General features: G+C 56.5%; 2 protein-coding genes across 7 annotated transcripts in view; one reads left to right on the forward strand and one right to left on the reverse strand.

The window, feature by feature from the left end:
• The window catches only part of LIMS2 (LIM zinc finger domain containing 2), a 35,472-nt gene that overhangs the window by 6,093 nt on the left and 5,593 nt on the right, over positions 1-23,786 (reverse strand). The window contains exons 1-4 of one of the 5 annotated variants that reach the window (XM_037745664.1): positions 18,074-18,176; positions 12,446-12,605; positions 9,871-9,937; positions 9,476-9,596 (exon numbers count right to left, since the gene is read on the reverse strand). In XM_037745664.1, the coding sequence (XP_037601592.1) occupies positions 9,476-9,596; positions 9,871-9,937; positions 12,446-12,601 (344 nt within the window). In that variant the 5' untranslated portion in view covers positions 12,602-12,605; positions 18,074-18,176. Of the gene's footprint in view, positions 1-9,475; positions 9,597-9,870; positions 10,363-12,445; positions 12,606-18,073; positions 18,177-23,786 lie in introns of those variants that run through there. The other 4 variants (XM_017548437.2, XM_037745665.1, XM_017548440.2 and 1 more) reach the window with 4 other exon arrangements.
• Positions 1,421-7,675, forward strand: GPR17 (G protein-coupled receptor 17). Of its 2 annotated transcripts, none has more exons than XM_017548441.2 (2): positions 1,421-1,665; positions 5,673-7,675. In XM_017548441.2, exon 2 carries the CDS (start codon positions 5,704-5,706, stop codon positions 6,721-6,723), a length of 1,020 nt encoding a protein of 339 aa, XP_017403930.1. In that variant the 5' UTR covers positions 1,421-1,665; positions 5,673-5,703; the 3' UTR covers positions 6,724-7,675. The 2 variants fall into 2 exon arrangements, with proteins under 2 accessions (XP_017403930.1, XP_037601594.1); XM_037745666.1 differs by lacking the exon at positions 1,421-1,665 and adding an exon at positions 5,012-5,030.

Here is a 23,786-nt window from a genome sequence, read left to right on the forward strand (position 1 = left end):
AGCACTATACTCAACCCACGAGGAATTACTTCCATTTCAAAGCTACAGAAATCAGCTGAACGCCTCAAAACCATCTCCATGGTCAAGGCCCTTGAAGCCACGGACAGCGATCACCCCAATAACAGAAGGTCTGTGAGCCCAGAAATGCCCGCTCAGGGTGGCTAGCTTCAAGCAGCCACCTTTCCAGCCAGTGTGAGCCAATTCTTCCAGACAGCCACCCGCGGGCACAACAGGAAAGGGACCTGCACCCCACCTCAGACACCTCACACATGACTGACTCTCAGGCCAGACAAACTGGGAAGCCCATCTCTCTGGAAGGACCAGATGGAAAACAGCTTCTCAACAGACCCCATCGCAGCACCAGATCTAAAGGTGACCTTCAGAATTCTTTTTCAGGTTGAATTAGGATAGAATTGAAGAATTTTAATTCAAAATGCAGCAGAAAAACAAAGCAAAATAAACGTGCACACAAAGACTAAGTCCTGGAGTGACACGTGCTTGGATTCAAATCCTCACTCTGTTGCTTCCTACTGTTTTGCTGATGGGTGAGTTTCTTCACTTGTCTGAGCCTCAGTTTCCTTGTCTGTAAAATGGGGCAATAATCCCAGCTGCAAAGGGTTATGTGAAGAGACAAATGGAAAATAGTTCGTGTGATAGGTAGGCACTCCATAAATGCCAGTGGCATACATAAAGTGTTCAATGTTTTAACAACAAAATATAAAGTCTTTTGAAACCAGAAAGGGTGATTTGGTTTCCCATGTCTCTGGATGTATCATTTTTAGAAAGGGAAAAACTAACTTTGTTCCCTCAGCCTCAGAGGCGGCCACCAGCAGCACTCACAGGCGCTCCAGCCCGGAGCCACCCCAGGGAGGAGCCCCAGGGCCAGTGGTCAGATTCGGATTCACAGGGGCTCCCGTGCAGAGGAGGAGCTGCAGCGGCGGGGCCGGCCTCTGAGCTGAGTCTTGTCCCCACGGGCAGGACAGCGCCCCATTATGAGGCTCCTGCAGCTGTGTCTCGCTCCAGATAAAGGCCATGATTTATTCTGCATGCCCAAATGGGGCCTCATTATACAGGGCAGGACACAAGGACCCTACAGCAAGTGTCCTCAAAGAGTCGCCTCTCACTCAGTGAGCAAGACTCCTCAGCCTCCCACCCTCCGTTCACAGGCTCTCCCCCACACCCCCCCCCACTCCTCCCCGCTGTCTGTGGGCACAGGCCTGGGAGTGCGGCCTGTTGCCATGGCAGCCGGCCCCTCCCTGCCCCCATCAGTAGGAAATCATCCCGTTCTGAAACGTCCTGTTGTGTCCGTCAGCTCCAGCCCAAGCCCCCCAACCAGCCCCCGCCTGCTCTGAGGCTCCGAGACAGTCACACACTCAGCCTCTGTGGTCAAGCCGGGGGCGGGGGGCATGGGCTGGGGACACACTGGAATATTCACGCTTCAGTGGCAGCAGCGGCAGCCAGAGGAGCCGCCCGCCACACAAGGGACCCCTCAGGAATGAAGCAGCCTTTCAGGGCCAGAGGGGCTGTGGTCTCCCTTCCTCTCCTTAAATAGCCAGCCTTCCGCCCACAGAGGCACAGAGCCCCCTGCCACCACCGCCACCCACGGGCAGAGATCACCTGCCACCCGCAGAGCCCTGCCCTTTCCTCCTGGACCAGCAGCTAGAGGTAAGAGGCAGGCTGGGTGGGACGGGCCGGGAGCACAGGGCTAAGCAGAGGAAACACAGCAGGGAGCCCTGCCCTGGGAGGCAGGCAGCAGCCTGTCACATCCCATCTCTTTGGTAATGGACTGACCTATGCATGGAAGGCTGACCACAGTCTGAACTCACAGCAGCCCACAAAGCAGTGTTTTACCCCTCTGCCGGCGTTTTGCAGAGGGAAGTGGCTTGCTCGCAGTCCAGGCTGCAATGACAGCACCCCTGCCCCTAACCATTAGGCAGCCTTGGCCCACAGAGGAGCCAGATGCCTGGGAGAGGGCTCAGGCCGGGGATGGAGTGGCACTAATGCAAAAGAAACTGCGGGGCCACCTGCACAGAGGCCTAAGACCTGTCCTAGGTGCTCACCTCACCCACAGCCATGGGACCCAACACTGCCCAGGCGCCCCTTCCCCTTAGGGACACCGCTCGGTGGCCATCTGAGCAGTGAGCCTTGAGGAGCCAGCGAGTCTAGGCTGAAGTTTGTGTCTCCAAAGGGCAATGCAGGGTGAAGCAGGGCCCATCTCAGACCAAACTGCAGAAGTCAGTATCAGAACTGCTCAAAAAGGGCACAAAAAGGGAGGAGAAATCTCAGCAAACGGAGTCTCAGTCCCAGAGAGGGAGGTGCCACGCAGCCTTCAGCCTGGGCAGGAAGCTGAGGGCAGTGCCCAGGCGAGGCCCCCAGGCTGGAGGCAGCAGGCGCCAGAAGCCCACCCAGTGCTACAAGACATGTAACCCCTGCAGTCACTCATGGCCCCGCGCCCAGTCGCGCTCTGCAGTCACTGTCTTGAAACTCTTCCCTTTTGAGCAAGAGGCTGCTTATGCTCATTTCATGCTGGGCCCCTAAAATTAGGGAGTGGTCCCGGGGCCAGGCTCCAGGGAGGAGGTGCTGAGCCTGGGGCATGACTCCAGGACAAGCTCTGAGACCGAGTCACACTCCCTGCCCTGGCCGAGACACCCTGGCGGTCTCCAGAGGCAAGACAGTGCCCTGGAGACCCAGGGCTTCCCTGGTTTCATTTCCAGCTCCAGGGCCAATGTCCCCTGGTCAAGTGACCTAACTTTAGCAGACACTCAGCCTTGATTCCCTAATCTGTAAAATGGGGCCATTAACGCCTATCTCTTCAAACTGGTTTGAGCCAGCACAGGCAGGCCCTGCCATGCCAGGCAGAATGGGTGGTGGCACCAGTGAGCTGCTCTCTTGTGGGGCTGGGTGATGCCTGCACCGTGAGACACAGTACAGGCCCGAGGGACAGTCTGGGGTGGACGGCACTCACCTTGGCCCCTTCCTACCCCCAGGTTCTAACAAGAGCCCCTCACTCACTGGGCCCCTCACCTCTTCCAGTCTCCAGGGCTTCCTCGCTCACACTCTCCTCCTCTCCTGCCAACCTGCAGACAGCACACTGCATGCCCCTCCCCTCCGCTGCGGGCCGTGCCGTCCTGCCTGCCCTGGAGCCCTGCTCCTCCAGTCTCGGGGTCCTCACCCCCAGCACGTGCAACATGACACCCTCAAAGTCACAGTCCCTGCCCTGCTCCACCGGCACCTGCTCCGTGTCCTCCCCCGCTCCTATGTCCCTCCCTTCTTTTACCTCTCATCCACAGCCCCCTTCAGAGCCCTCAGACCTTCCCCAGGACTCCAGTCAAGCCCGTCTCCCGCTCCCAAGCATCACTCAGCCTGCCTTCTTCATCCCTCAGCTCTCTGCCCCTCACTGTGGTTTTAGCGGTCCCAGGGAAAGTGCCAGCTGAGACTATCCAGCCCAAGTCAGAGGACTGTGGAGCTGGAGTCCTGAGGAATGGGGTCCCCACGAGGAAATCCACATTAGCCTAAGAACAGACCCTGTTCCTGGAAGCAGCAGGAAAGCACCTCTGGTGTTAGAACTTCAGACATCCTGAAACACTCTGAAGCTGGGGGGGCCTAGAGAAATAGCTAAAAGGTGGTATTATTAGGCAGGTGCCCTCCCCTTTGCTTGAGGACATAGATGGCCAGGTGCTCAGGCCAGCCCTCACCCTCCATGTGAGGACCACAGCAGCTGGCCGCTTGCTCTCTTGAAGCAGGGTTGCGGGCCCTCCCACCCTTCCCTAAAGCCACCTCCATGCCTGCTTCTCCGCCATGTGAGGACGGCTCCAGCCTTCTCCTCCAGGAGCTGCTGTGCCCATGAGCAGTCCGCATGCCCACTCTGCCCCGTGCCACCAGCATCCTGAGGTAGTCCTGCGGAGTCAGTACGAGGACAGGGGCTGGGCGCGATGGTTCATGCCTGTAATCCCAGCATTTTGGGAGGCCAAGGAGCCCAGGAATTTGAGACCAGCCTGGGCAACATGGCAAAACCCCGTCTCTACCAAAAAATACAAAAATTAGCCGGGTGTGGTGGCATGAGCTTATAGTTCCAGCTACTCAGGATGTTCAGGAGGCTGAGGTGGGAGGATCGTTTGAGCCCAGGAGGTTGAGGCTGCAGTGAGCTGATCACTCCCACCTGAGTGACAGAGGGAGACTCTGCCTCAAAAAAAAAAAAAAAAAAGGAAACTGAGGCTGGGAGAAACGTGCAGAGTGAATTTGCTGCCGGCAGGTCCCCGGCACTTGGTGCAGAGCCAGGCTCAGCCAGGATGAGGACCCTGCAGGATACCAGCTTCTCTCCTGCAAACCCCTCTCCAGCCTCTGCTTCAGCCTGGCTATGCAGGGTGGGGACTGTGGGGACTGGGAGGCCGGGCTCTCAGAGGAGCCCCAGAAGCTGTGCCATCATCAGCACCCACCTGGCCAAAGCCCGCTGGAGACCCTGATTCGAAGGCGGACCCAGCCCAGCGTCCTGCCCCTGTTCAGGGCTACAGGTTGCTCTGGCCCCGCCGCCTGCCCTCTCCTGCCCACACCCCCAGTCGCAGGCCTGGGTTGGGAAGCAAGGTGTTTGGGACCCTCCCTCTCCTTCTTGAATCTCCTGAGTTGACAAAAATCAAAGCAGGAGTGGGTTTCTGTGTCTGCTGAGGGTGGGGAGCACACTATCCAGACCCAGCGTTCACCAGATGGATATGGCTTGTTACCCGGGCCTGTCACAGGGCTCTGCACTTGGCCTTCCAAGGTGAGCAAGCCCGGGGGCCTGCAGGCCTCTCTGGGGCTGCAGATCTGACCTGGACAGCCCTGGGCAGTCTCTCTGCCTGGGTAAAACAGGTCTTTCCTCCTGGAAGAGATGCTGCCTCCTGGTGGTGGATCTACTCTGGCACAGGAAATGCTCCCAGCTGGCCTGATGCCCAGGCACAAGCTTCTCCTAGCACAGGCCTCCACCTGTCAGGAAGTCCAAACAGAGTTGGTGGGCTGGGAAAGCCCCCAAGAGAGATGCTGAGACTCTCAGGCGGGTAGAAGAGCAGACCTCTGACTTCCCAGGACACCGCCCTTGCTGCCATCCTGGGGGCACCCTCCTGAGTCAGATGCTAGGGGAACCGTGGTCAGGCACCAGCAAGGGAAGCAAAAAGTGGTGACACCCTGGCCACTGCACTTGTGAGCAGGTGGGTCAGAAAGGGTCCACGCACTCAGGTTGAGTGGAACTCGCCTGCCAAGGCTGGGATTGAGGAGCTGGAGTCACACAGACACACTGCCCCCGCCCCCACCACCCCTGCCCCTCAGACAGCACACCTCAGGGGCAGAACAGAACACCCAGAGCCTCACCCAGGTGGGGCCCATGGCCCGTTCCCTGCCACGGCACCCACCCAGCCTCCCAGCTCGGAGGAGCCCCGGATCTCCTGGGTGGCAGGGGTGCAGCTGTGCAGCAGGGAAATGCCAAGCCCTGGTTCCGTATTTGCCTTGTGCTGAAGTTCAGAATGCCTTTGACGCTCACGCACCCCCAATGGACAAGGAGATCCCCTCAGCAGCCCCGTGGGCAGTGCTGAGCTTGGAAGCGGGAGGTTCTGAAGGCATCAGAGGCCTGGTTTCTGGAATTGGAGAGCGTGAAGCTACGCGGGTCGCAGGCTCATTGTGAACTGTTTGCTTGTTCCCTCCAGGCTCATACCCGGCTCTGTCTCCACCCAAAGCATGAATGGCCTTGAAGTGGCCCCCCCAGGTCTGATCACCAACTCTTCCCTGGCCACAGCAGAGCAATGTGGCCAGGAGACGCCACTGGAGAACATGCTGTTCGCCTCCTTCTACCTCCTGGATTTTATTCTGGCTTTCGTTGGCAATGCCCTGGCTCTGTGGCTTTTCATCCGAGACCACAAGTCAGGGACCCCAGCCAACGTGTTCCTGATGCATCTGGCAGTGGCCGACTTGTCGTGCGTGCTGGTCCTGCCCACCCGCCTGGTCTACCACTTCTCTGGGAACCACTGGCCGTTTGGGGAAATCCCATGCCGCCTCACCGGCTTCCTCTTCTACCTCAACATGTATGCCAGCATCTACTTCCTCACCTGCATCAGCGCTGACCGCTTCCTGGCCATCGTGCACCCAGTCAAATCCCTCAAGCTCCGCAGGCCCCTCTACGCGCACCTGGCCTGTGCCTTCCTGTGGGTGGTGGTGGCCGTGGCCATGGCCCCGCTGCTGGTGAGCCCGCAGACCATGCAGACCAACCACACGGTGGTCTGCCTGCAGCTGTACCGGGAGAAGGCCTCCCACCACGCCCTGGTGTCCCTGGCTGTGGCCTTCACCTTCCCGTTCGTCACCACGGTCACCTGCTACCTGCTGATCATCCGCAGCCTGCGGCAGGGCCCACGTGTGGAGAAGCGCCTCAAGAGCAAGGCGGTGCGCATGATCGCCATGGTGCTGGCCATCTTCCTGGTCTGCTTCGTGCCCTACCACGTCAACCGCTCTGTCTACGTGCTGCACTACAGCGGCCGCGGGACCTCCTGCGCTGCCCAGCGCATCCTGGCCCTGGGAAACCGCATCACCTCCTGCCTCACCAGCCTCAACGGGGCGCTCGACCCCGTCATGTATTTCTTCGTGGCTGAGAAGTTCCGCCATGCCCTGTGCAACTTAGTCTGTGGCAAAAAGCTCACGGGCCCGCCCCCCAGCTTTGAAGGGAAAACCAACGAGAGCTCGCTGAGTGCCAGGTCAGAGCTGTGAGCGGGGGCGCCGTCCAAGCCAAGCGCCGACTGTTTAGGACTCAGCAGACTCAGCAAGAGGCACCTGCCCTTTCCGCAACACCTCCCCAGCAGGAGGCCCGAAATCTCAGCAGGTGCCCACCGTTTCCCTTGATCTCCTAGTCTCAACCCCTAAAAAGGGAGAACTGATGAAGGGGATCAGCAGCCCGGCCCTCTGCAGGGGCTTGGGATGCTTTCAGTGGCTCATAGACACTCAGCAACCTCATCCATAGCAGGGAGAGAGGAGGCCGGAAGAACAACCCCTGAATACAAAGGACGCCTTTCTTTCCCACTAGGCTCCCAGCCTCCTTCCTGCTACAGAATCACGCAGCGGCGAGGCTCATCAGAAAGACCAGGAAGGCAGGCTGCAAATGACCCAGAAGAGGGACCTGGGGGTCCTGGTGGGGAAGAGAGGGAGTCTTAATATTCCTTTGCAGTGCAAGGTACTCCGGGTCCCCTCTGTGGTGCCTCTGCCAGACACCCCCTGCCTGAGTTGAAGGGACACAGGCCACACATTTCAGGCTGGTTGCTGGGGAACCTCAGCACTTGCAGCCTGCAGGGACCCAGCATAGCTCTGGATTCTGGATCCCTCCTGCTGTAACTCCATGACAGACCCGCCACCCCCAGAGCTCCTTGGCAGACTCCCAGGCCTCCCAGTCCGGGAAAGCACATCCTGTGCAGTCACGGGAGCTAAGCTAAGGCCAGAGCTGGGCTGTGCACCTGCCTCCCACCGACCCAGACCCCGAAGGGACGGCCCCAGCCCACTCCCTCCAGAGAGGCCTCTCTCTGCCTGAGCTCTTTCCCTTGCTAGCGTGCAGATATCGCCCTAACATGCCCTCTTTTGTACTTGTTTGGACAGATCATAAACATAACTGTAGCTTTAAGACTACAAAGGTTACTGTGTTTGGTCAACATAAAGCGTCTTCCAGAACTTCTCTCTTCGACCCAAGAATGGCAAAGCGGTGGCGCCGTGGCAGAGGCAGCCTCTCAGGCTCTCTTGCTGGGACGCTGGCAGCTCACAGTGAGTCGGCCCAGATTTTGAAGTTCTGCACTGCGGGCTCGGAGGGCCGAGCGGGTGCCCTCATTCCTCACTGTAGCTGCCGCCCTGCCCCGTCCTTACGGCAATACACTTGTAGCACATTTGAATTTCCAAAGCACTTCCAGCATCTTCGGAATTTCCCCAACCAGCCCTTGGTTGGGGCAGTGGCCCTGTGCAAACCTTGGCTCAGGAAGGAGATTAGACTTGCGCCACACATGCTGTCAGCGACGCTGCTGGTCAGCACAAGCCCTGGTGCTGTCCCTCGGCCCCTGCCCTGCACTGTCTGCCCCCTCAGCCTTTCATTTAGACAACCTGCTGAATGCCAGGCACTGCCCAGCCCTGAGGACAGCAGGCCAGACACCAGGCACCAGGCCATGTGCCTCTCTCATGGGCAGCGCACGGACAAGAGCTCAGCCGTGTCAAGGAGGCATCTCGGAGGAGCTGCGGGAGGGAACAGAGTCGGACAGAGAGGGTGTGGTGGGGATGCAAGGCTGGGGCCTCTGCGGGGCAGCACTGCCTCCACTGGCACCGGGGACACATGCACGGGCAGCCTTGGTGGTCCGTGGAGGAGAATCCCAAACTGCTCAGGCCCCGTTGCGTTTGGGATGCCTGGTGGACACCACGTGGAGGTGGCATGTAGGCATCTGGGGACAGCAATACAGAGGCCGAGGCGGACTCCAGGATTGTCCAGACATGCCTGCCACTTAGGGCTCTGGGACTGTGTCTGCAAGGGCAGCCATGAGGGATGGGCACGGAGCCCCAGATGACCCCCCATGGAGAGACAGAGAGGAAGGACCCCTTCATGGAGAGACAAGGAGGAAGGACCCCCCATGGAAAGACAGAGGGGAAGGTGGCTCAGAGGAGGAGAGTGGGCATGTGCAGCTGCAGGGGCGGGCAGAACCACAGGAACACAGGGTCCTGGGTGCCAGAGGGGGGCGTTTCTGCACCTCAGCAGCGGTGGTGAGGGCTGCTGAGGGGTCAAGAGGAGGTGTGGGTCCCTGGGCAGATGAGGCCTGGGTGGCGCACTGGAGGGCAGCAGATGTGCTGGGAGGAGCTGGGGAGGAAGGCCAAGCAGTGTTTTGAACCCAGCTCCCCAACCGGCCCTTCAGAAACAAAGAGAGTGTGGAGTGGAGAAGGGGGCCCTGGAGAAATCGCGGGATGGATGGGGCTCACAGACAGACGTGGGGCTGTAGGACATCCCAGAGCGGGGCCCAGGGAGGCGGGAGACAAGGCCACCTGCTACAGGGACAGTGCTCGGGGAGGGAGGACAAGAAAGCAAGGCTTTGCAGAAGGTAGGAACTTCCGGAGGACGCATGAGGTCTGTGGCCCTGAACTTGGAGTAAATGTGGGCATTTCCCTCCGGCCACACTGAGCTGCGCAGGTACAGGCAGGGGAAGGGGGACAGGTGGGGTCAGCAGGTGGGGTGGCCTGGGGTTGGGAGAGTGTGGACATTTCTCTTGGCTCCCAAGAGGCCGCCAGGAGCACGCTGAGCCTGGGGCCCTGTAAACTGGGGGCTGGACTAACCGCCCTGAGGTGACGAGGAGGGTGACGTGGAGGGTGGGCAGCCACGTCAGTGCAGGCTGCAGAACCGGGACCCTGCCGGGCCCTCAGCCAGTGGGCAGCACACGGGAGGAGCTGGCAGGCGCGCTGGGAAGGGCTGTGGCCCCTCCTCTCCGGCCCGACGCGGCCACCTCACCTGCCGGCGTTCTTCACGAAGCCCAGGTCAGCCAGCTCCACGTCACATAGCTCGCAGCGGAAGCAGCCCGGGTGCCAGTTGTTGTTCATGGCCTTGATGACGCGGCCAATGATGAACTCACCTGGAAGAGGACAGGTCCCTGCTGGGCAGGGGGCGCGTGCCCGTCCCCTCTTCGGGCCCTCCCAAGCCCCGTCCACCTAGCACTCCACCTGCTCTCTGCCTGGCCCATGGGCTCCCTGGTGGGATGGTGATGCCTGGGCCCGAGGTCTGCTGCTCAGAGAGGCAGAGTGGGTGATTAGGAAAGAGCTGGGCCAGTTCTGGGTGCCCCCTCCTGCACCCCCTGCCTGCTGCCCACTTCCCAGGCAGCACAGGGTGTGTGCTGTCACCCGCCTTACCACAAGATCCGCAGCACGGAGCAAACAGCATTTGGAAGTCGTGTTCGCAGTACTTCCGGCCTTCAAACTGCAAAGGGGCCGCAGAGAGAGGACAAGCAAACCACCCGTCATCCCCATGAGCTGCCCAGGCCCTTGTTGGGTCAGGACCTGACAGCAGGGGACGGGGCACTGAGACAGGGCATGCCCGGCTGAGGCTGGAGCAGCGGGTCCCAGGCCTGGCCAGCAGAGGACACTGGTCCATTTGGGATGGCGGGTTGCAAAGGGAGGGGCCCCCATGGAAGCTGGAGAGGTCAGCGATGCCATCTGTCAAGGGACTGCTGGTGTCTACTGAGGATCTGGGCCCTATTAGTCCTGAGAACAGGCAGGGGTCGAGGGGGGTTTAAGCCAGGAGGGATGAGATCAAGTTTGAAGTGTAGTGTCACTCGGCCTTATTTCCTGTACCTTCTCTGTGGGAGAAGTCCAGCTCCCCCAGCAGCCAGGAAGACCCGGGGACAGGACACAGAAGAAAGGGAACACAGGAAGGGCCCAGGCATCGGGGGGTGGGAGGGTGCAGGGGGGCGGGAAGGGCCCAGGCATGGTGGGTGGGGGGAGCACAGGGCTACGGCCAGCAGGAGTCAGCGTGAGCACCCTCCAGGCAGCGCTGGCATCGAGGGCCCCTGTGCTGGCCACAAACGGGGTTAAAGCCTGCCTCTGCTTTCCTCTCTTTTAACAATTTTATTTCCTATGTTTTAATTCGGTTTTTCCCCATTCTCTGAAATGAGTGTCTTATTAGACTGAACTGGATTTAGCCCTACTAAGTGACCTGTAGAGGCAGGAAAGGCTTAAACTCTTTCAGCAATGGAAATCTTCTGGGCACCTGCTGTGTGCCAGGCTTTGTTGTGTGCACATGGCCACCCCTCCCAGAGGTTTGTCCACCCCTCCTGCTGCCTCTACGCTTGGCCAGCACTTCTCAGGAGGCTGACGGCACCATGAGGAACGGTGGCTCCTGCTCTGCCAGGCAGACCACACGCCCACATCCATGCACCAGCCAATCCCATCAGCTCTACCTCGAAACAGAGCCGCATCTCACCCCTGGTCACCACCGTCACCACAACCACCAGTGGCATGCTGGTAAATGGAACAGCCAGCTCCCTGGGGGGCAGAGGCAGGCCCTGCTGTGCGGCGTTTGCCAATGTCCATGGTGTGAATATATCTGTCATGGCCAACTTCCGGCTGCCAATACGACATGGACCTGGACTTGAGGGGGAGCTGTGCAAAAGGACAGAAGTAACCCCAGCAGCACAGACAATAGTAAAATGTAACAAAATAATTAGCAAGTGGTATGCTTTGAGTATCTGTTACCTCTGTTCTTAATAAAATGTTAGCCCACTATACATTTATATAATTTAATTTTTAGCCACAGCTGTGCTGCACAACCAGCTTGCAAGGTTGTTGATGGTTTAACGACTGCTCTTGTGAGCTGGTGGGAGCCCTTCTCTTTCATCTGGGCAACTGCACTAATTCAGCCCCTGGTCCCCGCGGCCTCACAGCCTCTGTTCCTGCCCCGCCTCACGCAGTCTCCTCAGCACAGCAGCCAGAGGGATCCTTTTATTTTTTAGATGGAGTCTTGCTCTGTCGCCCAGGCTGGAGTGCTGTGGTGCGATCTTGGCTCACTGCAACCCCCACGTCCCAGATTCAAGTGATTCTCCTGCCTCAGCCTCCTGAGTAGCTGGGATCACAGGCGCCCACCACCACTCGAGGCTCATTTTTTGTATTTTTAGTACAGATGGGGTTTCGCCATGTTGGCCAGGCTGGCCTCAAACTCCTGACCTCAGGTGATCCACCCGCCTCTGCCTCCCAAAGTGTTGGGATTACAGGCGTGAGCCACCACGCCCGGCCAGGACACCTTTTCAAATGTCAGCAGACGGTGTGTCTCCTCTGCCCCACACCCCGAGGAGACTCCTGTCTCTCGAAAAGCAGAAGCCTAAGGCTCTGTAGAGGCCCATGGGGCCAAATGAGATCCACCTCTCCGTCCTCGGCTCCTGGCCCTCTCCCTCTCATGCCCTCGGCTTCCATCACACCAGCCTCCCTGCTGCTCTCCACACAGCCCCACGTTCTCCCACCACAGGGCCTTTGCATGTGCTGTGCCCTCTGCCCAGTGCTCTTCCTGCAGAGATGTACGTAGCTCCCTCCCCTCAGGTCCGCCCAAACTTCACCTTCCCTGAGCACCACCGCACCCCACCCTGTGAGCCCTGAGCACCAGGGCATCGGCATCGGCTGGTGGGCCTTGGGGTTGCTGTGCTCACTGTCTGGTCCCCATAGAGGCCAAGCAACACCAGGGCAGACTCTTCCTGCCCCCAGGGACTGCCCAGCGTCTGCCCAGAGCAGGCTGGGAAAGGTGGCTGTCTGTTAGCGCCCAGGGTACCCGGGGTGCTGTTCACCTCTCACAGGTGAAGGATGGGCCTGTGCAGAAGCTCGAGCCTGGTTCTGGGCTGGCTCCCGGCCTGGCCTGCCAGCAGTCGGGACCACTGCATGGAGCCCGGGTCTGAGGGTAGACTCTGAGCTGGTCTCAGAAGGCCATCAGGAGCGTCCTCACCTCGTAGAAGAGCCCCTCGGGGAAGGGCCGGAAGCACTGGGCGCACACGAAGCAGTGCTCATGGTACAGCTCCCCGTTGCTGTTGACGATGCGCTCGGCAGGGGTGAAGCGGGCCTGGCAGCGCTGGCACACAGCGTTGGCCAAGGCGTCCGACATGTTGCTGGAGGCGGGAGACAGGAGGGGTGAGTCAGAGCTGGGCAGGGGCACAGGAGGGGCACACAGAGGCCTGCGCCCAACAGACACATCCAGGATTAAAAATCAGGAAAAATCACTCTAAGCCAAGGTCCAGGCCGCTCAGTGCTTGTAATGCCCACCCCTTGGGGTGTCAGGGGCCAAGTCAACTCCTACCTGGGCCCCTATCACCCCTTCCTCAGGAACCAGAGAGTCTCAGCACAGAACACCACCCAGCGCGTGTGAGCAGCTCTGTATTTGCACTCTTATTTCATCCCCAAGGCAACCCGGCAGCTACTGTTATTGTGGCCTCTTCCAGAGAAGGGACCTGAGCCTCAGAGAGGTTGAGTAACTGGCCCAAGCTCACACAGCAGAGCGTGCTCCATACTTGAACCCAGACTGCTCCGTCTTCCACGGTCCCATCCTCTGCACCATGAGTTAGTTTCACACTGACTGCCTCCAATAAACACATAACCACCCAACCACGGAGAAGGCAAGAGGGTGGTCAGGTGCAGCGGCTCAAGTCTGTCACCCAGAGCACTGTGGGAGGCCAAGGTGGGAGGATCCCCTGAGCCCAGGAGTTTGAGGCCAGCCTGGGCAATATGGCAAGAGCCCATCTTTAAGAAAAATACCCCCCCCAAAAAAAAAATTAGCCAGGTGTGGTGATGCAAGCCTGTAGTCCCTGCTACTTGGGAGGCTGAGGCGGGAGGATGACTTGAGCCTGGGAGGCCAAGGCTGCAGTGAGCTGTGCCCATGCCACCGCACTCCAGCCTGGGCTACAGAGTGAGACCCTGTCTCAAGAAAAACAAAGGCAAGAGTGTGAATCTTTGAGACGAGACGGTGAGGGGAGCAGATCTCATCCGTGCTGGGCACTGTCTGTCCCCTGAGTCAGTGCTGGGTTTCCTTCTGGGAGGGGTGAAATGCAAACTACAAGGGAAAAGCCCAGAGTGAGCCAAGCCCACAGTCAGTCCAGTCCCAGGGCCCTCCGGCACGGCCAGGAGGGGACTTTTAGGCTCAAAAACAGGGTTAGGATGTAGCCCTAGACACCCCAACTGCCTTACGACCTTCAGAGAACCAGATACCCCACAACTTTGACTAGAAAGAGAGAACACAGGTTCTGTCTCAAGCATCAACTCCAGCGGATCGGTTGTGGCGGCCTGGAGGGGCGGGCAGAGAGGGAGCATCAGGCTCGATGGGGAGTGATGCCACCAGCTGGTAACGTCTGCCTGGGTACAGCCGGGCGTGGCAGGACTGGAGCGCTGTGCCTTTGGGAATACCTCTCCGCCTGCTCTGCCTCCCAGGGTGAATCCCACCCAGCAGTCACTCACTGCTGTGGCACCATGAGGGGAATGCTTGGTGAGTGAGGCTCCTGTCGGGCTGTTCTGCGGCCTGCGATCTGGGCAGGGCCGGCCTGAAGAGTGCCAACCACAGGGAAGCGGGGCCTTAGACAGGACGGGCCCAGGGCTGGAGGACGGGCCCAGGGCTGGAGGCCAGGGCTGCGCTCAGGGTCTGGCCATGGGCTGTGGACGGAAGGTCCCACAGGAGCCTGCTGTCACATGGAGATGGACTGGAAATCAGGAAAGGGCACCCTGCTGATGTCCTTTCTTCTCTGCTTACGTACTCACATGGCAGAGGCTGGCTGGAGGCCATTCAGCGACACTTTCTGGGCATGCTGGACTTCCGTCCACCTTGGCCTGCCCTCTGGTGTGCTTAGGAGACCAAAGCCCCCACCTGAGCCCACATTTGGGCCAGAGGAGCAAGGTGGCAACAGGGGTTGGAAAGAACCCAAAAAGAAAGGACGTCTCGGCACCCAGCGGTCGGCCCTCAGTCCTCTCAGCTCTCTGCTGGTCTCCACGGGGTGGGACAGGCAGGCCACCAGGGCAGAGGCTGGCCACCCCAAGCCACCCTAAGCGTTGGGCTGGGCTTCCCTAGAACAGGCTTGGTTTCCTTCCTGGAGAACGCTGTGAACCTCCTCTTCTGAAACACACACCCAAAGTGGCAGGGAGGACGTTCCAGTGCCTGACCATGAGCGAGACCTTGGGAGTCTTAGAGAAGTCAGGAATCAACAGGAAATCCCATGACTCTGGGCCCGGAATTCCTCACTCCAAGGACCCAGAAAATGAAGCCAAATAAGGACTTCCACCTAGCCCCAGCCTTTCAGATTGCTCCTTAAAGCCAGACCTCTAGCCCCCAGTGAATGACCACACATCCCTCTCACCCGCTGCAGGCTCCTGTTCTCTGCCCCAGGGGCTGCTGTTTAGGCCGGCACCCACAGGCCGGTCCCCTCTGGCTTCCAGGTAGGCTGACCCTACTTCCACTGGCCAGGTGCTGCTGGGCTCCGTGCCCTTTGTTGTGGTGACCGGCACTCCTGCGCCGCTAGCCCAGGCGCTTCACCACCCTTCCTCCCTCCCCACTTCACAAACAACCCTCAGTTAGCACTCCCCAGTTACCATGCTTCCCACCAGGGAAGAGCCTGGCCATACCCTCACTCCTCTGCCTTCCCATTCATCTTCCAGTTGGACGTAGAGGGCCCCTAACCAGTTCCCTGGCTGGTCCCCAGACGCCTCCAGTGAGAACATCGCCACCTGTGCCCAACAAGCCTTGCACAAACCCTGGCACAGGCAGGTGGGTGTGGGGGTGACCACCTCCCTCCTGCACCCAGGGGCTGCCCCAGCCCAAGTCACAAGCATCAGAGCCCCTAACAGCAGCTCTGTGAGAGGCCCCACGATGCCCCATGGGGGAGCAAAGGAGCATTCCAGCCCACTGGCAAAGACAGGACAGACAGGAGCAGGCAGAAACAACGGAGCCTCAGCACCATGAGAGAACTGCTTGCTGGATCCCGCCGGGCAGGAAGAGAGGCAGCGGGACACTGCAAGGCTGGCAGAGGCCTGGGCCCACCCACCCAGCTCTACACCTGATAGCCCCAGCCTCCACCCTGGGACCTGGAGAAGGTGCTCGCCTCTCAGGGCCTCACTTCCTCTTCTGTAAAGAGGTGCACCAGAGAAACAGTAGCCACCTCATGAGCCGAAGTGAAGAATGAATGGCACCCACGTGTCCAGCACAGAGCACCAGGCCAGCCAGGCAAAGCACTGGATAAAGAGAGCTATTGTTTTCCAGCAACTCTGGGAGCCTTCCACAGTCCCTCTGCATGGCTCAGCCCAGGGGAAGGCCTGCAGGCTGCCTGCACTCCCTGCGAGAGGGCAAAGGGCCAGAGACACGGACATTCCATGTCCTCCTTTGCACATTCCTTCAAGAATAGGGAACACAGAGTCCGCCCAGTTATCCCTCAGGAGACACCACTACCCGCCTCCAGCCGGACTACGCAGACAGACACACTGCCCAGGGCACGCCCAGGCCGGAAGCCAAACCCCAGACCTGGGATCGAGCATGCCATCTCACGCCCTTCCCCAGCCTCCCCAGCACCTCGCAATGCTCTCGGTCTTGACAGCCAACACAAGCCAATTTGTTGCAAGATGACCCTGAGCCTGGGGTGGTGAGATCAGAGGAGCCTGCTCTGTTTCAAGCCTTTGTAAGAGGAGGAGGCTGGTTCCAGATAAGGAGACTGAAGCACAGAGAGGGTCGGTAACCAGCTAAGGGTCACACAGGATTGGACTCATGCTCCCCCCAATTCCCTCCTGGCATCCCCCATTCCAGATTATGTTTCTTCAACAACCCCAGCCCTTCTTCCATCCCAGCCTCCCCGACACCTGAGTCTACGAAGAGAGCATAAGGACCTGGGAAGAGTCAGGGGCCAGCCACAAGGGGTCTGATCACACCCAAGAGGAGCCGGTGTTGCTGAGGCCACATCAGCCTGAGCGGCAGTCAGGCCAAGGGTGTGTGCCCTATAGCCAGGCACAGCAGGCTGCGACCCTGGCCCGTACACCCCCTGCCTGTGTGACCTGCAGTAGAGGACTCTCCAAACCTCAGCTTCCTCATCCACAAAATGGGCCAGGAATAGCTACCTGCAGGCACTTTAGGAGGGTTAAGTGAGGCGATTCCTGCAAGCACAGCCCATGCTCTGTCCTTCATCCAACAGGTCTTCACTGAGCACCCGCACTGAGACCGGCTCTATTCCAGGTGCAGAGGGTTGCCGCACAGCCCAGGGGCAGCTTCAGACCCCCAGCACTGCCAGGGCCTCCTCCCTGCCCCGCCCCCAGGAAGCCAGCCAGTGGCCAGTGCCAGGGGTCACCTGGCTATGCGAGGTCAACAAAAATTTACACAAAGCCAGCCCGCCACGTTTTTCTAGCTTCTAGCCAGCTAGACAATTAACATGCTACCTTGGGCTGCTATACACAAGATGCATTGACACCATCAGAAACAGACTCCAAATCGGTATAAAACCTGTCTGAAATTAGAGCTCCTTCGGAAGCCCTCGCCATACCTCTTTGCTCTAGCAGCTTTACTTTTAAGCAGGTACACCTGAAACCTGTCACACTGACATCAGAGAACTGGCAGAGGACACGAACCAGAAGCTCAAAGAAAAACAAAATGGAGTGGCGAATAATCACAGGTGCGTGCATGCTCAGGGCCGCCCCGCGCCTGACTGTCATCATCGTGCCTGTCCCGCCTGCACCTCATCGGTGATACCCGTACTGTGAAAATCACTCTCCAGCACAGCCTTGGGACCATCAGTGCCTTGGCCACCCGCAGCCTGGTACCACGGTTATGCCACAGACGCCCAGGGTTGTCCAGAGGCTGACTAGTGAGGCCGCCTGCTCCAGCTCTGCCACACGCAGGTGAGTAAGTTGGCCTCCTGAGCCTGGGGGTCCCTACCTGAACAGCAGGCTGCACCGGACCTGCCATGCCAGCACAGGCCGCAGCCCAGCATGCAGCAGGGACTCCACAGAGGGCCGCGCTGCAGTCTGCAGTTCCCACCCTCCACTCAGTGCCCTCCGTCTTCCTTCTCAGCAGAAGATATCTTTGATGGCTCAGTCCTCTAATTGCCCCTCTGGGTGCCTTCCCTGACCACACACTAGGAGCTCCCAGTGGACTGCACTCAGGGTCTGGGCACAGGCTGTGGGCGGAAGGTCTCACAGGAGGTCTCACTTGCCCTGGGTGGCACTGGCCTTCCTCTGCTCCTGGGTCCTCCAGGCCCTCCCCTACCTCTGCGACTGCTGCTCCTGGCTCTCTCCCTGGTGCCCCAGCCCTTCTGTCCAGGCTTGGCCTCCTCCCTAGGGTCCCCAACTGTCACTTTGATGCCAAGGACCCCAAGCTCACAGCCCTGTTGCTCTCTCTCTCCCTCGTTGGCTCCTGGGCACTGCAAAGGCATAATGTCCAGGAGCTGCTCCTCCTGCCCCTGCCCCTGCCAACGTCCCCATCCAGAGTCAACTAATCCTCTGGGAAGCCCTGAGGACCATCCTCAACCCCACTGGCCTCTCCCCTCAGCCCAAAAGGAGCCTATCGACACTGGCAGTCCTCCGTAGAATGAAGCAGGACAGGCATTGGAGTCAGTCCAACCTGAGTTCAAATCACAGCATAGCCACGTTTGGGGTGGGTGAGTCCAGCAGGTGCCTGCTGGGCTCGGAACCTGTTACTCATCTGTGAAGTGCAGCACGATCGCCCCAGTCTGAAAGCAGTGCTGGGGGCGACACAGGCTCCCTAGTCTCTAACACCGGCCCCTGGGCGCACCCTGCCAGGGGAGCTGGTCACAGGTGATATCAAACCCCGTTAGATAAAGTCGCACGCGCCCACCCTGTCGCCAACTCAGGGCCCATCCGGCGCCCGGGAGAGAGCCCACGGCGTCGGAGGGGCCCCGCGGGGTTTCGGAGGAAAGGCCTGCCCTGCCGCGGCAGCTTTCCGGCCATTGTCCCCGCCACCCGCCCCGCCCCTGGCCACCTACCCCGCGGCGGGCGGCGGGCTCTGCCGGTGCTGGCGCCGCCGGTACAGCCCCGACGCGGCCAGCGCACCCAGCCGGGCTGCCATGGCGCGGGGCAGCCGCCTGGAGGTAGCGGGCGCGGCGGTCTGGTGCAGGGGCCGTGGGACCACCTCGGAGGGGAGGCGCAGTCGCCTCGGACCAGACACCGCGACGGGACGGACGTGTGGGCGCCTCCCCCGCGCTGGTCTCGAGCTCACGTTACGCGCTGGGATCTCCAAAGGGCAGCGGAGTCAACTCCAAATAGAAAGGATATTGTTCGCGCGGCGGGGGCAGCTCCTGAAAGCTGAGGCTGGCAGGGCTGGGCCCCGCTGGGAGGGGACTGGTCTGGAAAGGCCCCGGGCAGCGCTGAGGTGAGGTCCACAGTGGCGGCAGGACACCCCGGAGGTCACCGGCTGCCACCTGCCAGGAGGAAAGCCTGTGCCCCTGGAGGCACTGAGGAGGGCAGGGTCAGCTGAGGAGGGCAATGAGGACCTGGAGCCTTTAGGAGCGCAGCCAACAGTAAAGAAACCGATGACGGGAGCCACAAAGACCCACATTCTGCTTTGCTCTGGTCCCTGAGAGCCTCTGCCACAAACACCATCCTGGGGCACCCAGACCAGGCAGACCGATCCTCTGGATCTGGCCAACGAATGGCCAAGGACCCCAAAAGAGACCCATATCTTAGAGAAAAGGCAATCCTCCAGCTTCCAGGGGAGGAGACACAGAGGCATCCAGAGGAAACCACCAGGAAGGCACCGTGCCCCATGCATTTTTACCCAGAGAGACGGGCAAGGCTACTTGTGGTCCAAGCATGAACACCCACAGTTGGCATCCCAAGGGTGGCCAAGGTGGCCCTGGTCAGCAACACAATAAAGATCCAGCGCACTCATGGAATCTTTAACTCTGATTCCATTTCCCTGAAAAACCTTTCTAGAAAGTCAGAAAGCTTGAGGAATATCTTCTTCTGCCTTCCCAAAGGAAGAGCTGGCAGCCTTCACTAAAGACAGCAGGGCATGGGTCCTCCCGAACTGGGGCGGGAGAAAGCCTTGGAGGGGCTCGCTGGCTCCCAGATACCAGGCCCACATGCCATCACCGAGGAGCACACTCACCCAGCAAGTCCCAGCAGGAGGAGGTACTCATTAAGCACCCTGGGAGTCAGAGGCAACAAGCACTGGGTACAATAGAATTTGTAAATGCAGCCCAATTCCAAAGTTGCACAACACTGATCAATTCAACAAATAGTTTTTTAAAGATGGCCCCGGGGGCTAAAGGGCATAGAGAGGCTGAGCCTAGAGGAGCCAAAATAAACAAGGAATACCTCTGAATCTGATGTAGATAGCTGGATGCTTACGAAAACTTATGCAGAAAATGTTCTTACATCAGCCACAAGTCAATGGCATAGCGCCTGAGCCCCTCTCACCACCCCCGACTCAGCCCCTCCCACGTGGAAAACCTCAACACTAGAATCCAGGACTCTCGTGCAGAGCCACTGTTTTATGTAAGGAGGAAACATTTATTTAGGGCTCCAAAGGTCACCTGTAGGGCTGAAAAGGAGGCTACAGTCACAGTGTTTTGTACAACATAATTTGTAAATGAAGTTGAAGCACAAGTTTACCAAGTACTAATCAATTCAACAAATATTTACTATAAAAGCGGACATCGGAGGCTAGAAATTGAGAGAGGCTTCGAGCCTGATTGAGCCCAAATCCCAAATCTCTACACAACCTTACCACCCATTCTCCGCCTGCCCTGCTGCAGGAATGGGATTGGGAGCCACAGATACTATACACTGAACCTAGCACTCTGTACAAAGTATTATACACCATGGCCAAATGGGATTCGGGTCCGTGCTCTGGCTCTAGACATTTGCAAAAACACTGAGAGTGATGTCAGCAAAAAATGGTGGAGTAAGGACCTCCAGAAGTTCATCCCTCCACAAAAGCAATGAAAAAACCTAGCAAAAATTATCGGAATCTACTCTTTCAGAACTCTGCAAATCCACCAAAGGTTTGCACTAACCCTAGGAACACTTGGTCAGGAAAAACAGATGAATCTTGGCAAAAACAGTGAGGTTTGTGTTGTTTCAACTTATCCTAGTCCCTTATTCCTGCTCCCTAGTCCCTTATTCCTGCTTCCTAACTCCATGGCTGCCTTGAAAAATGATAGCCCACATTCCCAGTAAGGAAGTAGCACAATGGAATATTACGAACAACTGTATGCCAATCAATTAAATAACCTAGCTGAAATGGAGAAATTCCTAGAAGGACACTACCAAAAGAGACTCAAAAAGCAATAGAAAATCCAAATGTATCAGTCTGTTTTCATACTGCTATTAAGAACTGCATGAAACTCAGTAATGTAGAAAGGAAAGAGGTTTAATTGACTCACCATTTAACAGGGCTGGGGAGGACTCGGGAAACTTATAGTCATGGCAGAAGGCAAGGGGGAATCGAGGCACCTTCTTCACAGGTGGCAGGAAGAAATGCAAACGAAGGGGAAAGAGCCCCTTATAAAACCAGCAGATCTCGTGAGAACTCACTCACTGTCATGAGAACAGCATGAGGGAAACACCCCCATTATTCAATTACCTCCACCTGGTGTCTCCTTTGACACATAGGGATTATGGGGATTACAATTCAAGATGAGATTTGGGTGGTGACACAAAGCCTCACCATGTCACCAAATAAAGCCAGTAACATGTAAAGAGACTGAGCTAGTAACCAAAAAACTTCCACAAAATAAAGCCAGAGCCACCTGGCTTCACTGGTGAATTACATCAAAGGTTTAACTATAACTAACACCAAACCTTCAAACAAACAAACAAAACACCAGTGTGGTGGCACATACCTGTAATCCCAGCTACTCAGGAGGCTGAGGCAGAAGAATCACTTGAACCCTGAAGACAGAGGTTGCAGTGAGCTGAGATCACACCACTGCACTCCAGCCTGGGTGACAGAGTGAGATCTTGTCTCAAAAGGAGAAAAAAAAAAAAAAACCTTCACAAAATCTTTCAAAAAAATAAAAGAAAGACTAGGAGGGAATATTTCTCAACTCACTCTGTAAGTATTACCTTGATATCAAAATAAAGCATGAAGGTCACATAGTTGCAAAAGTCCTCAATAAAATACTATAAACTAAATCTAACACTATAAAGTATTATACACCATGACCAAATGGGATTTATCCCAGCAATATAGGGTTGCTTTCACAACCAAAAATCAATGTAATATACCATATGAACAGAATAAAGGGAGAACACTCCATGACCATCTCAATAGATGCAGAAAACGCATTTGGCAAAATCCAACATCCTTTCATAATAAAAACACCCAACAAACTAGGAATAGAAGGGAACTTCTTCAACTCAAAAAGGGGCATTCAAAAAACCCATAGCTAACATCATACTTAGTGGTGAGAAAATGAATGCTTTCCTCCTAAGGTCAGGGGATTTCCAATCTTGCCATTTGTTTTCAGCATTGCACTGGAGATTCTATCAAGGACAGTTAGACAAGAAAAAGAAAGAAAAGACATCTAGTTTAAGAAGGAAGAGTAAAACTATTTTTATTTGCATATTACATACTCATATATAGAAAACTCTTTTTTTTTTTTTTTATGAGACAAAGTCTCGTTTCGTCGCCAGTCGCCAGGCGCCAGGCTGAAGTGCAGTGGTGCGATCTTGGCTCACTACAACCTCTGCCTCCCAGGTTCAATCAATTCTCCTGCCTCAGCCTCCCAAGTAGCTGGGACTACAGGCGTGCGCCATCACGCCCAGCTAATTTTTATATTTTTAGTACAGACGGGGTTTCACCATGTTGGTCAGGATGGTGTCGATCTCTTGACCTCATGATCTGCCTGCTTCAGCCTAAAGAATCCCCCCTCAAAAAAAGAAATCTTATTTACAGCTAAGAAATGAGTTCAGTAAGCCTGCATGGTATAAGATCAGTAGACAAGAATCACTAGCAATGAGAAATCTGAATATGAAACAAAACAACCCCATTTGAGACAGCATCAAAAAGAATAAAATACTTAGGAGTAAGTTTAACAAAATAAGTGCAAGACTTCTTATTCACTGAAAACTGTAAAACACTATTGAAAGGAATTAAAGAAGACCTAAATAATGATAAAGATATCCTGGGCCAGGCACGGTGGCTCACACCAGTAGTCCCAGCACTTTGGGAGGCCAAGGCAGGGAGATCACAAAGTCAGGAAATTGAGACCGTCTTGGCTAACATAGTGAAGCCCCATCTCTACTAAAAATACAAAAAATTACCCAGGTGTGGTGGCATGCACCTGTAGTCCCAGCTACTTGGGAACCTGAGGCAGGAGAATTGCTTAAACCCTAGAGGTGGAGGTTGCAGTGAGCCAAGATTGTGCCACTGCACTCCAGCCTGGGTGACAAAGTGAGACTCTGTCTCGGAAAAAAAAAAAAAAAAAAGATATCCCATGTTCATGAATTGGAAAACTTAATATTGTTAAGATGGGAATACAACACTACATCAAATTGACCTATAGATTGAATGCAATCTCCATTAAAATTCCTGCCTTTGAAGAAATAGACAATGCATTCTTAAAATTTGTATGAAAATGCAAGTGACACAGAATAATCAAAACAACTTTAAAAAAAACAAAGAGGCCAGGCACAGTGACTTGTACTTGTAATCCTAGCACTTTGGGAGGCCAAGGTGAGTGGATCACTTGAGGTCAGGAGTTTGAGACCAGCCTGGCCAACATGGCAAAACCTCATCTCTGCTAAAAATACAACAATTAGCCAGGTGTTGTGCCACATGCCTGGCTAATTATTGAGGTCAGGAGTTCCAGACCAACCTAGCCAACATGGCGAAACCCCATCTCTACTAAAAATTCCAAAAAAAATAGCCAGGCATGGTGGCACATGCCTGTAGTCCCAGCTACTCAGAAGACTGAGGCAGGAGAACTGCTTGAACCCAGGAGACATAGGTTTCGGTGAGCTGAGATCACACTACTGCACTCCAGCGTGGATGACAGAGTAAGACTCTCAAAAAAAAAGGAAAAAAAAAGAGGACTTATGCTTTCCAATTTCAAAACTTACTTAAAAATTACTATTTACTTTCTAAAACTTACAAGTGTCACACTGGTATAAGGATAGACATATACACCAATAGAACAGAAGCAAGAGTCCAGAAATAGACTGGGTGCAATGGCTCGTGTCTATAATTCCAGCACTTTGGGAGGCTGAGGCAAGCAGAGCTCAGGAGTTCAAGACCAGCCTGGGCAACATAGAAAAATCTCATCTCTACAAAAAATACAAAAAGTAGCCAGGTATGGTGGTGCATAACT

Source organism: Cebus imitator, unplaced genomic scaffold (assembly GCF_001604975.1).
Source record: "Cebus imitator isolate Cc_AM_T3 unplaced genomic scaffold, Cebus_imitator-1.0 Scaffold207, whole genome shotgun sequence".
Taxonomy (NCBI): domain Eukaryota; kingdom Metazoa; phylum Chordata; class Mammalia; order Primates; family Cebidae; genus Cebus; species Cebus imitator.

What these genes read in the sequence shown, in the direction of transcription:
- GPR17 (XM_017548441.2), top strand. Translation starts at nt 5,704, where the DNA reads ATGAATGGCCTTGAAGTGGCCCCCCCAGGTCTGATCACCAACTCTTCC.